Genomic DNA, 18,570 nt, shown 5'->3' on the forward strand with positions numbered 1-18,570 from the left:
GGAGCCCGGCCATGAGGGACTGCTGTCCCTCACAGCAAAAGGCCAGCCCTGCACCCCCAAGGCACAGCCCTGCCCAAAGCCCAGGCATGGACTCTAGACACAGCAGCCCCAGTGGGGCTGGGGAAGGGGCGTCCTGCTCTGAGGGCCCTGGTGGGAGTGTGGCCTGCCCCTCCCTGACCTTCATCCCTCCCCAGGAGGCAGCCACCAAGGAGACATTAGGGACACATGGAGCCTTGATCTCAGGGACACCAGAAACCACCTTCTCTAGGAAGCCGGAGCCTGTGTCCTCAGTGAAAACTGATCCTTCATCCTTGGAGAACAGAAATTCTATGTTCTTAGAGAAGATGGATTCCAAGTCTTCAAAGCAGGCAGATTCCATTTCCATAGGAAAGGAAGATGCTAGTTCCTTGAGGAAGGCAGATCCCATGTTTACAGGAAAGACAGAGCCTGCAATCTTGGGGAAAGGGGATCCTGTGGCTTCTGGAAGGATGGATCCTGTGACCCCAGGAAGGGAGGATCCTGGATCCTTGGGAAAGGTAGATCCTGAGTGCTCCAGCAAGATGGATACAATGTCCCCAAGGAAGGAGGATTCCATATCCTTGGGCAAAGTGGATCCTGCATTCCCAAGAAAGGAGGAGCCCAGGTATTCCGGAAAAGACCTTCAGGTGTCCTCAGAAGAGGTGGGTCCTGCATCTGCGGGAAAGACAGATCTTGTCTCCTTGGGAAAGAGAGATCCTGAGCTCTCAGAAAAGGTGGATCCCATATCCTTGGAAAACATGGATTCTGCATCTGTAGGAAAGACAGAGCCTGGGGCCTTGGGAATACTGACTCTAGGGTCATCAGGCAAAATCAAGCCTGTATCCCCGGGAACCGTGGCTCTGGGGTCATCAGGAAGGGTGGACCCCTCTCCCTTGGGGATGACAGATCCTGCATCTGTGGTAAATGCAGAAACTGTGTCCTCCACAAAAGAGGACCCTCAGTCCCTGGGAAAGATGGATGCTGCCTCCTCAGGAAAGCAAGAGTCCACATCTACGAGAATGACAAAAACCATGTCTCCTGGACCCGTGGATCCCACGTTTTCAGGAAAGATGGATCCCACATCTTTGAAAAATATGGACCCTGTGTCTTCAGGCAAGACTGGTCCAGTTTCTTTGGGCAAAATGGATCCTGTGTCCTCAGGAAAGCCAGAGCCGTTGTCTCCTGGGCAGGCAGAACTGACATTTGTGGGAAAGACAGAAACTGCGTCCTTAAGAAAGGAGGACCCAGTGTCCTCCAGAAAGGGGGATCCCATTTCTGTGGGAAATACAAAAACATTATCTTCTGGAAAAGTGAATCCTGAATCATCAGGAAAGATAGACCCTGTGTCCTCAGGCCCAGCGGGTCCCCCATCCTCTGTAAAAGCTGAGGCAGGGACTGGAGAAGAAGCAGATCCACTGTCTTTGGAGAAGTCAGGTCCTGTGGCCCCTGGGAAGGTTCTCACGGCCTCAGGGAAGGCTGATCCCCCCACCCTGGGTAAAGCGGACCCTGTAAGCAAGGAAAAGGCAGAAACTGTTCCCCCTGGAGACATGGATGCCGAGTCTGCAAGAAAGGTGGCCCCCACAAACATAGGAAAAACAGTCCAGGCATCCTTGGAAAAAGCAGACTCTGTCCCAGAGGGAAAGGTGGGTCCTCTGCCTCTAGAGAAGGACAATCCTATGAACTCCACGAAAGTGGATCCCGGCGCCTCAGGGAAAGCAGAAGGCAAGTCTGAGGGCAAAGCAGAAACAAAGCCCCCTGGGCAGGAGGGCACTGCCTCATCAGGAAAAGCAGAGGCTAAATCTTTGCAGAAGGAGAAGCCGCTGACGTCGGAGAACGGGAGTCCTGGATCCTCAGGAAAAGCAGGCGCTATTGCCTCTGGGAAGGTGCAGCCTGCAGCCCTGGGGAAGCCTGACTCTGCGGCTCCAAGAAAAGGGGAGCCCCCGCCCTCGGAGAAGGGGGCCCATCTGACTCTGCAGAAGGCGGAGGCCTCCTCTTCCAGGCAGGCAGATGGCAAACCCTGCGGCTCTGCTCCTTCTCCCGCGGAGCCAGCGCCACTGCCCAGCTCCGAGGCCTGCAGCCGTGGCCAGAAGGAGCCGGCGGCCGCTAGGGCCGAGAGAAGCCCGGGCCTGGAGGCCGCCGCGCCGCCGCCGGGGCCGCGGACTCGCGACAACTTCACCAAGGCGCCGTCGTGGGAGGCGAGCGCCCCGCCGCCACGCGAGGACGCGGGCACGCAGGCGGGCTCGCAGGCCTGCGTGTCGGTGGCCGTGAGCCCCATGTCTCCGCAAGACAGCGCGGGGGGCCCGGCCTTCAGCTTCCAGGCGGCGCCGCGCGCGCCCAGCCCCGCGCCCAGGCCGCCCTCTCGCCGGGACGCGGGCCTGCAGGTGTCGCTGGGCGCCGCCGAGACGCGCTCCGTGGCCACCGGGCCCATGACGCCGCAGGCCGCCGCGCCGCCCGCCTTCCCCGAAGTGCGGGTGCGGCCGGGCTCCGCCCTGGCGGCCGCCGTGGCGCCCCCCGAGGCCGCCGAGCCGGTGCGCGACGTGAGCTGGGACGAAAAGGGCATGACGTGGGAGGTGTACGGCGCCGCCATGGAGGTGGAGGTGCTGGGCATGGCCATCCAGAAGCATCTGGAGCGACAGATCGAGGAGCACGGCCGCCAAGGGGCGCCCGCGCCGCCGCCCGCCGCGCGCCCAGGCCCGGGCCCGGGCCCAGGCCCAGGCCCAGGCCGTGCGGGCTCCGTGCGCACCGCGCCCCCCGAGGGCGCGGCCAAGCGCCCGCCCGGCCTCTTCCGCGCGCTGCTGCAGAGCGTACGCCGGCCGCGGTGCTGCTCGCGCGCCGGACCCACGGCCGAGTGATCGGCTCCGCTTTTGTACGCCCGGGTTTCCAACCTTCTCAGGCTCCCTTCTTGACCCCAGACCCCTAGAAGGGATCCCCTCGACGCGCGACAGGCCTCCGAGGAGCGGGCAGCCTCTAGGGTCTTCTCATCCCGTCTTCCCAGCCCCCTCCCCTCCTAAACACACAAACGAACGCCCAGCTCCCTCGTTCCCTCGTTCCCTCGTGGCCATGAGCTCACGAATCCAGCCCTGACACCCCGATGTCCCCTCACAGCCCTAAGCTCCATCCCCTCCCCGTCGCACTGGGCGACCTCTGGGGACCCGCTCAGCACCCACACCCTCAGCCCTGAGAGCTGAGGCACGCTCCTGAGATGTGCAGACGGTGCGCTGCGGTCTCCAGCAGCGGCCAGGTCCCCAGAACGGGAGAGACTGTGTACAAAAGCCCCGAGTGTGCGAGGATTGACATGAGACCCCCGATGTGCAAGGCCCCCGGTGTATGCGAGTACGTGTCCACGCAGCGGGCTGGCCCCATGGCCTGGGCATCTCTTGCATGCTGGTAGTTGTCCCCAGTTCCTGCCTCCCCTCACCCGGCCCATTCCCCAACCACCCCACCCCCACCCTACTGGACACTGGCTCACAATTCCCAGACAGGCCAAATGCAGCTGCAGGAGTGCCCTGGGGGTGCAGCTGAAAGAGTCACAGAAAGGCGAGAGGGCTCAGACAGGCCTGGGGATCACAGGCTCACAGACAGCCTAGGTGACAGCTGGTCTTGGGTACTGGGGGCAGACAGAGAGCTCATTCTAAAATGACAGTAGTCCCTGAAAGACCACCCTCTCCAGCTCCTCATCCCCCAGGTCTATGAGCCCCACAAGTCCCTTGTGACCACTCAGTACCTGTGTCCCCACCCCTCCAGCCGCAGTTTTTGGCTACAAACTGTCACAATGTATACATTGGTAATAAAATACTCCCCCAACTCTTGTCAGCTGTGATTGGCTACAAGCAGATGGAGACGGAACATGACATCTTATTATGTTCAGGGAGGGGTAGGTATAATTTGGGGGTAACGAGACCTCTTCCGGGGTGGACCAGAAGAGCAGGGGCCCAGGTGGGGCTCTGTGGCCAGGGTCCTATGGCAGGGCCCTCCATCACAGGTCGGTGGTATCCAGGCCAGTGTTGGTGAAGGCCAGCTCCTCCTTCTGCTGTCCACGTGTGCCCACCTCCCATCCTGACAGCACTTGGTTCAAGGGCTCTGGATCCGGCCCCATCGGACTGTGCAGGGACTCCTTCTGTGGGAAGGGGAGGGGAGGTGTGAGGCCAGGGCCAAGGTGGGGTGATCTCCCCAGTCTTTAGCAGAGTGGGTAGGCCTTCAAGCCCACGACCAGATGGCTCCTTGCCTGGGGCCTCAGTTTCCTGAGTCTGTTCCACAGGTGGCCGTGGCTTCTGGTGGTGCAGACAGGCTCAGGTGAAGGGCTGGACCTGAGGTGTCTACTCTGGCCTTTGCCCACCCACGGACATGGCGGCATTTTGGTGTTCTGCCCAGTCCTGAATAATGCCGGGTCCTGTGTCCTGTGCCAGGGAGCCAGTCCAGCACAACTCCTGCCACCTGTACCTCATGGCAGGCCCCGTGCTGAGCGCAACCAGCCATTACCTGGGTGCTCACAGGACCCCCTGAGGGAGGGACCATGTCCCCCACTTTGCAGATGTGGAAACTGAGGCTCAGAGGGCTCTCTGGCCAGGAAGGGGCAGAGCAGGGTTTGGACCACTGCTCTTGCTGGCTTGTCCATGGCTCAGCGCTGCTCCTGGTGGAATTTGGCAGGTCCTTCTGCCACCCCAGAGGGATATGTCACACCCAGGGTCCCGCCTGCAGGCCATCGTGGCACACACTGGCTCATCTCCTGCCTTTGCCCCTCCCCCTCCCCATGTGACATGTCACACACCTGCACCCTCACAAGAATCTCTCCCGTGGACCAGCAGGCCCCCAGGCTCAGCTACTCCACCAGGCAGACACCTGCAGGGACAGAGCCCGCCACCTCCACCCTGCCCAGGGCACACTCAGGGCTTTTTCCAGACTGGGGCTATTCTGGTCCCTGGTAAACAGGGGAACATCTGAAGGGCCCCAGGAGGGACCAAACATTATGCCCGAACTTCCCAGAACCCTCCACACACATCCCCAGTGGGAGCAGTTGGCACAGTATGGCCCAGGAAGTGTGGCCTGGCCCGGGAGACAGGAGACCTGGGTTCTGGGCTGCCCTGGCCTTGCAAGCTTTCTGACCTTGGGCAGTTCAGCACCCCTCCCTGGCCTTGGTTGCTTGGAAAGGTTGGACTGGATGACTCCTCAGGTCTCTCAGACCTTCCACACAAACATGTACGGAAGTCTTACGTGAGTCAGGGCACCAAGGGATCTGTGGAAGAAGGCCCCACCTTCGTTCCCCACCCAGAGACCCCAAGGCCCACCTACCGCTGCAGGAGATGGGGCAGAGCCTTGGGCACCTTCTCAGAAACCGAACAACCCCCTGCCATTGCAGGATTGGCTGTTTCTCTGCTTTGAAGATGCTCAGTGCCCTGGCCCCACTCCCTCTCCAGGGTCTCTCAGGGCTCCCTGACCCTCCCCAGCCCACAGGTCCAGCCCCACTGCTGGGACCTCCGACTCCACTCCCCTCTGGGGGTCAGGCTTGGCCTCCGCCAGGGGCTACCTGCTGGGTCACAAGCTCCAGCCCACAAGACTGTTCCCTTCTGCCTCCGTTCCCCCCAGATACGTTCACTGGGGTTTTTGCCCCAAACCATCTTGAACCAGAGGTGAGCCGTCCACCCAGAGGCCTCCAGCGCTGCCTGGCAGCCTGGACCACGGTCCATGACCCCCATCCTTGGGGGTCCATTTGGAGGCCTTCATGGTACAGCCAGGTCCCCGGGCAGCATTCTGATATTTGAACACCTGTGAGAGGCTTTGGTTGACCAACTCTTTCCAAGTAAGGAGTCCTCAAGGGAAATAAGTCCTGAAGCATGAGGGATGGCTAAGGACCCCTGGGAGGGCAGGGCCCGGCTTAGGGCAGGACCCAAACTTGGGGGGATAAGGTGAATGGTGGGTGGATACCCACTCCTACTCACACACACACACACACACACACAGAACCACCGTAGTCCTTGGAGCTTCTACTCCAGTGGTGGCTTTCAAAGTGGGAAGGAGGGCACGTCCCTGATGGCTCCGTGGTTAAGACTCTGGAGGCGCTCCCAATGCAGGGAGTCCGGGTTTGATCCCTGGTCAGGGAACTAGATCCTACATGCATGCAGCAACTGAGTTTGCATGCTGCAATGAAGGAGCCTGCCTGCCACAACTAAGACCCAGCGCAACCAAGACCCAGCGCAACCAAGACCCAGCGCACCCAAGTAAATAAATAAATATTTTTTTAAAACATCAAAGCGGGAAGGAGAAGGTAGTTCCTTTGGTGCTGGCGACCCAGCCCTCGGATTGACTCTCCTACTTTCGTGAGTCTCACGCCGGCCCACATATTAGAACCCCGGGAGCTTTAGCAATACCTTCCCAGGCCTACCCCAGCCACCTGATCAGAATCTCTGAGCTGTGACCTGGCAGCCTCATGCCTAAAGAGCTCCCCACGTGATTCCAGTCAGCAGCCCAGGCTGTGCAAATGCTCGATCTAACCCAACCAACGAACCTATGAAACAAATGACGGCACTGCTGGTCATCTGAGCTACCTTTGCTCCTTGGCTAGACGATGTTCTTTCTGAATCTTCTCCCCCTGCCCCACCAGCTTTTATATAAAGGATATAAAGGGCGGGAACCAGATTCCTGAGCACTTGCTTTGTGCCAGAGGGGTTTTATACCCACTCTTATTTCATCCTCACAACAGTCCTGCATATTTGGTGTTCTGATCCCCATTTATAGATGAGAAAGCTGAGGACCAGAGGGAAGAATCCACCCACCCAGGGTCACAGCGAATGAGTAGAGGAGCAAGGATGGGGTCCCATTCCGAAGCCGCGGGGCTTCACAGGGCCAGGTGCAGAGACACACCCATGTCAGCAGCAGGTCCCTAGGGCTCTGCCCTGAACCCCACCTCTTCAGAGAAGAGCCCCAAGTCAGAAGCCCCAGGCACCAACTCATCCCCCATCTTGCCTTGATTTCCTGCCTGCCATTTTCCAGATCCACAGAGTTGTCATCCAGCGAATTGAGGCTGTAGGGGAGAAAATGGAGATCAGATAGTTGGCAGGCCCAGTCCTCCCTGTCTCTGGCCAACAACCACCACCATCACAACCTCCACTACCACCATCACCACCATCACCACCACCATGACCACCACCACCACCACCACCACCATCACCATCACTGTCACCATCACCACTAACACCACCACCACCACCACCATCACCACCACCACCACCACCATCACCGTCACCATCACCACTAACACCACCACCACCACCATCATCATCACAACCTCCACTACCACCACCACCACCATCACTGTCACCATCACCACGAACACCACCATGACTACCACCACCAACCAGCCTGGCTGGGAGGGGCACTGCTCACCTGACATGGTCCAAGTCACTGGAGGAAGATTGGGACTCAAAGCCCAGGTCCTTGGTGGGGAGGTTCAGCATGGGATTAGCACTGAAAAGAAGGCCAGGCAAGTGACCATGGGCCTCAACCAGCCCATGGGGCCTCTTACCCACCCTCTGACCTCCGCCTACCGCTCAGTGTTGTACACGTTAGTCCCAGGGATGGCGGAGACTGCGGGCAACACCCCCGCTGCTGTCTTCCGGGCCTCCTTGGCAGCCTTCATAGCCCGGAGCTTCCGGTGGTAGCTGCGTGGAACCCGGGGCAGAGGGGAGGAGGTCACGACTTTCCCTGCACACCTACTGTGTGCCCAGGGCAGGCCCTGAGTGTGTGACTTCACACCAACACTGGCAGGTGGGAGTGTAAGCTCCATCTTACAGAGGGTACACGGAAGAACCAGAGAAGGGAAATGATCTGCTGAAGACCACACAGCTGGCCAGTGGCAAAGCCTAGAATCAAACCCAGGTGTGGCTACAGACTCCATATGTGTCGGAAAGGGAAAAAGCAGCCGCATTTATTAGATGCGTAGAACGTGCCAGACGTCTTGCTCAGTAGGAGATGCACGTGGCTCCCCTGAGTGCTTTGAGGAATCTGGTGTCATGCCCGTTCTGCAAATGAGGACACTGAGGCTTGGGGAGGGGGAGATGACCTACCCAAGAGGTCGTAACAGGTCACTGGGGATTGAATACAGATGTACCTGACACCTGCACCCCAGGTCTTTCTACTCCCCACCAGATATCTTGGGAAGTGAGGTTGGAGACACGGGGGTGATGGGAGCAGCACCTCTTCTGCGTACACACGATGACCATGGCCATGACCACGATGACAAGCAGCAAAGCCACTCCCAACCCTATGACGGCGTTACGGAGCGTGTCCGACAACTCAGACTGCTGGCTCTCCTGGGAGCCCTGGAGTAAAAGGAGTGTAATGGGGGGAGGCTGTGGGGTCAACACCGTCCCTCCCCACTCCCCTGTTACCTCCACCCCAGCAGCACTCACCAGCACCACCAGCCCCAGCTGCAGCAGCTGCCTCAGGGAGTCCTCGTCCTTCCGGATCATCCTGGCCACAGAGCCCCGCTCAGGCCCCAGGGACGTTGGCATCCCCCAGGCTTCCCACTCATCCTCCTGCCCACCCCAAGGGCAGCCCCACTCACAGACTCAGCTGGTCAAGGGTCAAGGCTGACCCATTGGAGAAGACAAAGTAGGCATCAAGGTAGGAACGGCCTCGGGCCCTGGAAGGGGGCAGAGGTGAAGCCAGCAGCCCAGAAGCACCCGGCGGGCCCCTCCTGCTGCTGTCCCTCTCTTCCTCACCCAACCACTGGTACTGCGGGCACTCACCGTGCTGTGGAGTCTATGTCCTGAATGTTCACAATGTAGACAGTAGTCCTGGTCGCCTGGGCAAGCACCCTGCAAAGGGGGCAGGTGTCATGGAGGGCTGGGATAGGGGCCTGAGCTCAGGCCTGTGGCCAGGGCTCTGCCAGTGGAATTAGGGATTGTGGGAGGGGCACCTCCTCTGGCCAGCTCCATTGGCTAAGCAAGTAGCACTGTGTGCAAATTAGACAAGAAAGCCCCTTCCTCTAGGACTGGGTTTATAGTTTAGCAAGCAGAGTGCCCTTGTGCAATGCACAGCCTTTGCAACTGGACATGGTAGCCCTATAGGCCAGCCAACTATAGGCTTCTGAGGACATGCAGAAAGGAAGTGCAGGTACAGGTATAGGGTCAAAGACAAGGACAAGGTCAAGTGTGGGTCAGGAACAGGGTTGAGAGATATTCCATCCAGGTTTCTGTCAGGTCCTGTTCCTCCCCAGGCCCTGTTCTTCCCCACAGGCACCTCCCTGGCTCCCCAGACCTACGCCTTAATCTCTTCCACGTTGGCGCCCACCTCCTCCTTGCTCATGGAGAACTGCAGGCTCACACGGTAACTCTGGTCCACAGTGAAGAGCTACAGGAGGAGGGCATGGGGAAGATGAGGCACAAGGGACCCAGGGGTTGGCAGAGGGCACTGGGAACTGGAGGCAGAACCTGACACTCACATTTAGGGTGATTTTGGCTTCCTGGGCAGGACCCTCAGAAGGCCTGTCCTGGGCCCTGACTGTCACTTGGTAAGTGCCTTGGAGAGTGGAATCGAGGCTGGTCACCAGCCTGTGGAAGGTAGAAGGGCACAGCTCAGTCTCGAAACCCAAGCTGGAGTCCTCTTGGAATCCCCTCGTACACCTCCCAGGATGGGGAACTCACTGCCTTGAGGCCCGCTTGGCTCCACCCACCCCATCCGGGGCTTCCCGCAGTTACTCAATGTTGCCAATGAACACGCTGTCCTCCGAGGAAGTGGAGACCCGGAAGAAGCCCTGGAAAGGGACCACGGCCCCATCCTTAGCGACGAAATCCACTTGGAGGATGGAGAACAGGATGGCCCCATTGTTCCCTGAGTCATTGTCTCTGGCCTGGGAGCAAGAGTGAACAATGTCTGCGGGGCTGGGCCAGGCCAGGCACCCCTCCACCCCCAGCACCCCGGCCAGGGTGGCCTGGGAGGCTGGTCCCCACGACCTCTATCGGCCTTCCCCAGGCCACTGACCAAATGCTTTAAACAGTGTTTGTCAAGTCCCTGCCTCTGGCCCGCCAATTCAACAGGTCACTGCCCAAAGTCCCTGCTGTGTGGAAATCCCACCCTGCTCCCCACCCCTCCACTACCACACACACACACACACACACACACACACAAGCACAGGGACTCTCCGATTTCCTGAGCACCTACTGTGTGCCAGGCACCTTCCCTTAGATCCCTCCTTCCAGTGCCTGCTAACAGGAGTACAGGTTCCCCTAGTGGACCATGGAATGATGGGGGTGGGGTGGAGGGTACAACCATTTTAATTCACTTTAGGGAAGAATGTAACCAACACACAGAGCTGTGAGTCCACTGACGCCACCGTTCAGGATGAGACCAAAGGTGGTGTTTACGTTTCAAAAAGGAGTCAATTTAAAGAAAATTGTTCAAAGCTGTGGCCAGACTCATGATGTTGGATTGCAGTTGGCTGAAGATTGAAAAACTGACTGTTTAAGCCTAGCAAGAACCTAGAGAGGGAGAATTACTATCCCCCTTTTATGGGAGGACACTGGGGTTCTGAGAAAGATCCCGTCTAGCCCAAGGGTAGCCTTGGCTCTGAGTGGGGAGGGCCAGGCCCATGCATCCCCACACCTGCGCCCTTCCCACGGCACAGGGAGTGGCGCCCGCATATAATCCGCCTCTTAACCCTAGGGAGTTACCGCCAAGAACTGACAGCTTCTGGTCCAGGGGGGAAAGCAAGTTCCAGAAAGGCATAGCAGCTCCCCAGCTCAGTAAGAGGCCCAGCCAGGCCCCAGCCCCAGGGCTGTAGGCGAGGCCTTACCCCTCATCATGGCATAGCTGCCCCTCTAATAAACACATCCCATGCCATAAAAATTGAAAGTACTTTTACGATTCTGCTCTGGAAATTATTTAAAGCGAGGGACTTGTTTAATTTACAGTTATTATGGTTTCTCTGTAATACTCCAGAATTCGGGTACAGTAAGAAAGCCACTGCAAGTGGTTTTTATGGTCATGAAATTTTTATGAATATTACATTTTATAATTAATGGAGTTTAATCATATCATCATATCACCATCATAAGCAGGTGTTCATTTCCATTCTGGGGTTTTCTTTTCGTGTGTCGGAGTCAATAAATTTTCTTTCTAGTGTTAAAACACTTGGGGGCAGCTGAAAGACTTAAAGGCCTAGGCCCTGTGTCTCCTGGAGCTGATGTGACAGACAAAGCCTGGAGCCAAGGACTTACCTGGACAGAAGCTACCTGCTGGTTGGGTATCACAAGTTCTGGGATGATCACTGCAAGTGTAGACAGGAAGAGGTCAATGGGGGTCAGGGCCAGTGCCCGCTTGGCCAAGAACCGACCACAAGCCTGGCTCAGGGCTCATCCCTCCAAACCTGCCCTTAACCTGTCTACCACCCCCATTAACCTCAGAGACCCCCATTATGAGTACCCCTGAGCCATTAGTTAGCAGGTCCTCCACCTCCCATTGTGCAGATGGGGAAACTGAGGCCCAGAGGAGGAGGGCCTGGCCCAGGGTCCATTGTGAGCTGGGACAGAGCTGGGGTGAAAACTCAGGTCTCCCCTCCTGTTGAAACCCTGAGGGAGAGGCAGGGTTGGAGGCCTTCCTCCCTTTCTAAGGGCACACCTAGGGTCTGAGGGGCATCTAGGGGGGTGCCCAGAGGTAGTCCTGGCAGAGTACACCGTGGGTGGGGAGGGAGGGGCTGGCTTCTTACCAAAAGTCTTATCCTCAGGCAGGAAGTAGGGTGCGTTGTCATTCACATCCTCGATGGTGATGGGGAGGCTTCCTGGGAGGAGATGTTGGCTGGCCTTGGTCTCTAAGCCAAGACCTGACCCAGAAAGCCTGGTCCTCAGCCTCGCTCCCAGCAGCCTCCCTCCCATGTGTCACCCATACTCAGTGCCCTCCCCTGCTCCTGACTCAGTCTCCTCTGGCCTTTGTAGGAGGGAGCATCCTCCCCAGACCTCAGAGAGGATAGCAACTTGTCCAAAGCCACACAGCAAGAGCAGTGGGCCAGGACTGAGCCCAGCCCAGGTATGTCCCACACATTATTCTGACACGTGCTAGCTGTGGAACCTCGAATATTGAACTGCCCACTCTGTGCCTCAGTTTCCTCATCTATAAAACTGGATACAGATCCCCTACCACATGGATCGTGTGGGAGTAAAATGAAGAAATGCTTACAAGGTACCTGGCATAGCCCTTGGCTGTAGTGCGGATTTCATGTATGCCAGCTGTTAATGTGAGTGTTGTCCCTACCTGGTGTCAGAAGTGGGATCTGCCGTGCATACCTGGCTCTGAAGCGCAGTCTTCCCTTTACACTGCCTCCCAACATAATAGCATTAATTAAGTGCTTACGATGCGCCAAGCACTCCACTAAATGCTTTACAGACACATTCTCATTTACCCTTCACGGCCAACCTACTACCCAGCGCCACTTGACAGATGGGCGACTGATGCTTGGGGAGGGGCTGTGACTTCCCCAGGGGCACAGCTGGTGAGGGCTGGAGCCAGGGCTGGAACCCAGACCCTGCAGCTTCCAGTTCTTTCCCACCGCCCCTACGTTGCCGCCTGCTCAGCCCTGCAGGCCAGGCGGCCTCACCATTGTCACTGTAGGCCTGGAAGCGGGGGTCCGTCGTGAGGTCGCAGGCCCGCACGACCAGCGTGACCAGGTCACAGGTCTCATAGTCAATGGCCTCACTCTGATTGACGAGCACAGAGCCGTCGGCCAGCACAGAGAACCAGCCGTGGCACAGGCCGCCCACGTCGACCCCGGCCTTGGTGCAGACGACCTTCACGAGCTGTACCTCCACCTTGGACGCGGTATCCCTGTCCTGGGCCACCACCGTAGCCACGATGCCGTGCGCCGAGCCATTCTCAGCCACGTGGATGCCCCGGAGCGAGGCTGGGTCCAGGGTGGGCGGCTCGTCGTTCACGTCCTCCACCGTCACGAGGACTTGAGCTGTGGCCTCGCGCCCCTGGGGGTCTGGGTTCTCGGCACTCCCTGTCAGACGGAAGGAGTCCTGTGTCTCGTAGTCCAGGCTCACATCTGAGGGCAGCCAGAGGCGGCCCGCCGCCCGCCCAGACCCCAGCACCGAGCCTCGGAGCATGAAATTGTTGGCGCCGCTCCCTGATAGGCTGAAGCTGATGCGGTTGTTGGCTTCCGTCTGGTCTGCGTCCCAGGCCTCCAGCACCCCCACCAGCACGCCTGCAGACGAGGGGCAGATGCAGAGGGGTCCCTGGGCCTGGCCACTGGGGGCATCCTCTGTCCTCACCCCCTTTTGGGGGCTTCAGGGCTCCCTCGAAGGGGTCGTGTAGCCTGGCCCAGGGAGGACTTACCTGGGTCTCTCTCCTTCACCGAGAAGGAATAGCTGGACTGGTTGAAGACGGGCAGGTTATCATTGATGTCCTGCAGACAGAGGCGGTTCTGAGCTCAGGGAACTCAGGATCCCCCTGGTTCAGCCTCCCCAGAGCCAGTCTGAGAAGCCAACACTTCCCTTGGCCTGAGGCCAGACTCTCTGTCCACGTCTCCTCAACAGCGCTGCTCACTTCATAGATGATGGACAGAACTAGCCCAGACCCCATCCCTGGGGCTTCAAGAGGACAGAACTAGCTCAGACCCCACCCCTGGGGCTCAGAGGTCTGTGGCGGGGCTCTGGAGTTGGGTGTACACTCTGTTTCCGTGCCCACCCCTCAGAGCTGTCTTAGACCCTGCTCTCGGGAAGGATGGTCCTGAGTCCCCATCTGTGTCCCTGTCTGGCCCAGCTGGACTCCCCATCTCTCGGATTTACTGTGTTGGCCCCAATACCACCATGATCCCACAAACACCCACGCTTTCCCTGGTCCCCTCCTTTCTCCTGTCTGTCCTGTCGACCCCAGGACACTTGTTCTGTGCTCAGGTGGGGCTGGGCTGGGGCCAGCTGCCAGGGCTTGCCCTGGTCCTGGCCTCAGACACCTGTGGTGTTCTGTTCTTGCCTTCCCTCTCCAGCCCTGGTCACCCCACCCAGACAGAGCACCACCCCTGTCTGTCGTCACAGCGTCAGGCTGGCTCTGCCTGCACTTCCTGCCCTGATGCTAGTGTGTGCTGGGCACCCTTGGCTTTCCCAGTCCTTCCCCAGGGCGGCCCACAGTCCTCTACTTTTGCTTTCAGCTTTTTCTAAATAATGGTAGGACAGACATCTTTGAAAACAGAGCCCTCTCCCCCTTAACCAGATGTCATTTCTGATGGTGATTTCCCAGAGATGGCATTACTGCCTCTGTGCACATGGCCAGCCACATTCTCAAGGTCGTCCTGACTCTCAGGAGGGGCTAAGAGCACAGCTCTGAGTTCAATCTGGCTCCACCTCTTCCTCACATGTGAGTTTGACCTCTCCGGGCTTCGATGTCTTCATCTGCAAAGTGGGGTCGTCGTCCCTACTTACAGGGCTCATGGGTGAGAAAGGACCCTGTTTGCTCCGGAAATGCAATTTTGCTTTCTTCCTTCTTTGTGGCCTACTTCCACCCCAAGTGGCAAGTCCTTGTCTGGCTTCTATTTCTCTATTTTCCCTGAAGTCTCATTCTGATCCTTGTGGGAAAGAGGCACAACCCAACCCCGTGGGAAACAGGACTGCTGAGTGGCGTGGAGGTGCCTGTGACCCGGTGGCAGCCTTAGAACCAGACAGACTGGATTCAAAACCTCATTCTGTGACCCGAAGCAAGCAACCGGACCTCTGTGTGCCTCAACCTCTTGGTCAATAAAATGGTGCTAACCATCCCTCCCTTGCGGGACCAGGTATGCACAGAGTATCTTGTCTGGGCCATGCACTCTATGAAACACTTTCCATTTGTGAACTCATTTTATGTTATTTTCACCCCCATTTTACAGATGAGGAACTTGAGAACACAGGGAGATTGAGTGATTGGCTAAGGCCACACAACCAATAAGCCAGGATTCTAACCCATCAGCTTGGCTCCAGAACTCTTCATTTTTCACCCACCACACTGCAAAGGGCAGAAATGCGACTTGAGTTGGGAGGAGGGGGAGCTGGCCATCTGCTCAGGAGCCCCCCAACACAGGGCTCATCTTGGACCCCGTCCCTGGCTGAGCTGGGGCTTACCTCCACAGTGATGGTAACATTGACCTCAGTCCAGAGGGCGGGCTCACCACAGTCAGACACGCGCACGGTCAGCACGATTCGGCCCCCCAGGGTGGGGTCGATGGCCTCTCGGTCCAAGGGCCCCAGGTTTCTGAGGATCCCTGTGTCGGGGTCCACAGAGAAGTTGTAGCTGTAGGGACTGGGCAGCAGGCTGAAGTGCAGAAGGCTGTTGTTGGTGCCCGGCTCGTCATCGTCGTGAGCCTGTGCAGGTAAGCAGGGTTGGGTCGTCAGCCATCAGTGTTCCCTGGCCCCAGCCCCTGCCCTGCAGCCTGGCCTCCCCTCCGGTGCTGGCCTACGAGGGCGGTAACTGGGCCTAAAGCCAGAGGGATGCTCCCCGAGCTCCCAGCCTCAGTCTCCCATCTAAGAGGGCTGGACCAACAGCTTGCAAGAGCTTCTGAGGTCTTAAACACTGAGCTCATTCATTCATTCCACAGATGTTTACCTACCATGCTCCCAGCCCTGTTCTAGGTACTGGAAATAGAGCTGTGATCAAGACAGGTCCCTTAAGGAGCTGATATTCTAGCTCAGAGGGAGGTGTAGGGGCAGTATAATATAGATAGCCAAAATTTAAAATCTGCAAACAAACAAAAATAAGAGTGGGGGAATCTCCTGGTGGCTTGGTGGTTAGGATTCTGGGCTTTCACTGCTGTAGCCCGGGTTCATTCCCTGGTTGGGGAACAGAGATCCTGCAAGTCACACAGCACAGCCAAATAAATAAATAAATAAGCATGAAGTCCAACAAGATTCTGATTTTCCCATGATGACTACTTCAGTGATGTATTTTTTAAATAGCTGAAATTCTTCACCCAATCTGAGTGTGCGTGCGCGTGTGTTTGTGTATGTGTGTGTGTGTGTGTGTGTGTGTGTGTGTTCTGGTCCTGCCAGGGTCCTGAACACATGCTTGGTGTGCCTTTGGGATGATCCAGCACAGAGAGCACAAGAAGCTCTTCTCTGCCACCAGGCCTCTGAGAATGCACGTGAATGCCTTCTACATCTTGTCTGCTTCACTCAAGGTCAGGTTGGTGCCTTTCCTGGGTCTCCATGACCCCTGTGCTACCTTCAGCACAGCGCCAGTGACACCCTTGAGTGATGGTCTGCCACCCTTCCTGGAGTCAGGAATTATGGTGGATTCATCTTGGAGGACCCAGGGCCCAGCAAAGGGCCTCGTGTATAGTAGTTGCTCAGCAAATGCGGCTTTGAATCCAGAGCTGGGCTAGTCTGATGTGGAACCAATTCTTTCGCCTCCTCCCTGCCCACTGCCACCTTCAGCTCTTTGGTTTCAGGTCTGTTGGGATCTTGTTTATGAAATGAAAACTCTTTGGCACTCTGAACTCAGGCTGGTTAATTCACCAAGTGCTTCTCAGGGCTCACACTGGGCACTGCGGTTCTGACAGCAGATCTGAAATGCTCCTGCCCCGAAGAGCTCACAAACCAGGATGCAAAGCATCAAGGTACATGGGGAAAGGCCCAGGTTTCAGCACCGCCATTGGCTGGCTGTACAACCACAGAAAAGTCACTTAACCTTTTTGAGCCTCAGTTTTCTCCTTCCATGAAATGGGGACCATTAGAGCATCTCCTTCACACGTTTCTCAAGAGATCAGGGATGGGAGTGTCCTCTGGAAACCACAAGCCCCAGAAAGATGGGAGGGCTCCATGGCCATGTGATTGTCATTCTGTGGACTTGGTTTTCTGGTTCTCACAAGACCCCCTTACAGATGACTCAGTGGAGAAGCTTCTGAAAGCCTCAGAACCAGAGGAGAAGCTTCTCTCCAGTGTTCCTCTGGAGCCAAGAGTGGGTTTTTATCTCATAGAATCTGGGAACCTGAGCTTCCCTGGTGGCACAGTGGTTAAGAATCCACCTGCCAAATCAGGGGACATGGGTTCGATCCCTGGGCCGGGAAGATTCCACATGCCTCGGCGCAACTAAGCCCATGAACCACAACTACTGAGCCTGAGCTCTAGAGCCCGTGAGCCACAACTATTGAGTCCATGTGCCACACCTACTGAAGCCCATGTGCTTAGATCCTGTGCTCCACAGCAAGGGAAGCCACCGCAATGAGAAACCCGTGCACTGCAACGAAGAGTAGACCCTGCTCACCACAACTAGAGAAAGCCTGCGCCAGCAGCAAAGACCCAATACAGCCAAAAATAATTAAATAAATAAATAATAAAATAAATATTAAAAAAAAAATCTGTGAACCTGACCACTGATCTCATTTCCATTTTTGCTTTGGCCATTAGGAAGCTCAACACTGAGTATTCAGCCTACTCCTAGCAATTGTACAGCTTCGGGTTTAACTCTACCTTTGTGCACTTTAAAAAAGGTCGTCCTTATCTTCTCTTTTTCCTTATTTCTTTTATCATACTTTTAAATCTAAGCTACCTCAAATCCTTTGGGGACTGAGGCAGGGGCCTGAATGTAAAAGAGCAACATGTTTCTGAGGGCTTGCCCTGGGCTAGGCCTTGTGCTGAGCACTTTACATCCGTTATGACCCTAGGAATAAGCACAGTGATTATCTTCATTTTCCAAAGAAGGAACGGAGGCCCAGAGAGACTGAGTGACTTTCTCAGGGCCACACAGCAGAGCCCAGATTCCAGCCCAGGGCCAGCATAGCTACAGAGCCAGGCTTGGGGCCCTGAGCCTGTCCCACACATCAGCTCCAGGCAGGCTCGCACCTGGATGGTCACGGAGACGTTGCCCTCCTCCTCCTGGACAAAGATGTTGTAGGAGCCACTGACCACGGGCTTGTTGTCGTTGACGTCCAGCACGGTGATCTGCAGCGTGGTGGAGGATGACAGATTCCCGCCGTCCGTGGCCTGCAGCGTGAGGTAGTACACGGCCTGCTTCTCGCGGTCCAGCAGCTTACTGTTTCTCACCGTCACTGTCCCCGAGTCTGGATCCACCGCAAAGATGTCCTCCCTGTGCAAGGTGACCAGATGGAGTGAATAAAGATACAGGGTGCCCACTTCCATTTGAATTTCAGATAAACAATGAAAAATATTTTAGGAACGTCCCATGGAATATTTGCAACCTACTTAGACTAAAAAAACCCATTTGTTGTTTATCTGAATTTGAAATGTAACTGGGTGCCCTATATTTTATCTGGTTCCTCTAACTCTGCTGCGAGGCAGAGAGGAGCGACTGGGTCCCCCTCGCCCACCTGCCCCCTTCCTACCCGGAGCCCTTACCCATTCCCGGAAAGCAGGCTGTAGGTGATGTGGCCCCCTTCGCCTGTGTCTGGGTCAGAGGCCTGTGAGGCAGAGAGATAGGTAAGGGGGCACTGAGGAGAAGCCAGGCCCTCACTGCCAACTATGCAATTGATAAAGACGGGGCTGTCCTGCTTCCCGACCCAAAGGGAGAAGTCCCTCACACGCTCTCCCTGACACACAGACATCACACACACACACACACACACACACACACACACACACA

General features: G+C 56.9%; 2 protein-coding genes across 2 annotated transcripts in view; one reads left to right on the forward strand and one right to left on the reverse strand.

Annotated features, from left to right (window-relative positions):
- On the forward strand, nucleotides 1-3,855 carry GPRIN1 (G protein regulated inducer of neurite outgrowth 1). Its single transcript, XM_057728469.1, has one exon. It carries the CDS (start codon nucleotides 12-14, stop codon nucleotides 2,868-2,870), a length of 2,859 nt encoding a protein of 952 aa, XP_057584452.1. The 5' UTR covers nucleotides 1-11; the 3' UTR covers nucleotides 2,871-3,855.
- The window catches only part of CDHR2 (cadherin related family member 2), a 25,822-nt gene continuing 11,103 nt past the window's right edge, over nucleotides 3,852-18,570 (reverse strand). Inside the window, exons 14-31 of the mRNA XM_057728458.1 lie at nucleotides 18,327-18,388; nucleotides 17,814-18,057; nucleotides 15,099-15,338; nucleotides 13,342-13,411; nucleotides 12,605-13,210; nucleotides 11,720-11,791; nucleotides 11,232-11,281; nucleotides 9,714-9,865; nucleotides 9,458-9,566; nucleotides 9,278-9,366; nucleotides 8,763-8,831; nucleotides 8,579-8,656; nucleotides 8,424-8,484; nucleotides 8,209-8,333; nucleotides 7,560-7,673; nucleotides 7,399-7,479; nucleotides 6,979-7,036; nucleotides 3,852-4,135 (exon numbers count right to left, since the gene is read on the reverse strand). Of these exons, the coding sequence (XP_057584441.1) occupies nucleotides 3,995-4,135; nucleotides 6,979-7,036; nucleotides 7,399-7,479; nucleotides 7,560-7,673; nucleotides 8,209-8,333; nucleotides 8,424-8,484; nucleotides 8,579-8,656; nucleotides 8,763-8,831; nucleotides 9,278-9,366; nucleotides 9,458-9,566; nucleotides 9,714-9,865; nucleotides 11,232-11,281; nucleotides 11,720-11,791; nucleotides 12,605-13,210; nucleotides 13,342-13,411; nucleotides 15,099-15,338; nucleotides 17,814-18,057; nucleotides 18,327-18,388 (2,421 nt within the window). The 3' untranslated portion in view covers nucleotides 3,852-3,994. The remainder of the gene's footprint in view (nucleotides 4,136-6,978; nucleotides 7,037-7,398; nucleotides 7,480-7,559; nucleotides 7,674-8,208; nucleotides 8,334-8,423; nucleotides 8,485-8,578; nucleotides 8,657-8,762; nucleotides 8,832-9,277; nucleotides 9,367-9,457; nucleotides 9,567-9,713; nucleotides 9,866-11,231; nucleotides 11,282-11,719; nucleotides 11,792-12,604; nucleotides 13,211-13,341; nucleotides 13,412-15,098; nucleotides 15,339-17,813; nucleotides 18,058-18,326; nucleotides 18,389-18,570) is intronic.

Source organism: Hippopotamus amphibius, chromosome 1 (genome assembly GCF_030028045.1).
Source record: "Hippopotamus amphibius kiboko isolate mHipAmp2 chromosome 1, mHipAmp2.hap2, whole genome shotgun sequence".
Taxonomy (NCBI): Eukaryota; Metazoa; Chordata; class Mammalia; order Artiodactyla; family Hippopotamidae; genus Hippopotamus; species Hippopotamus amphibius.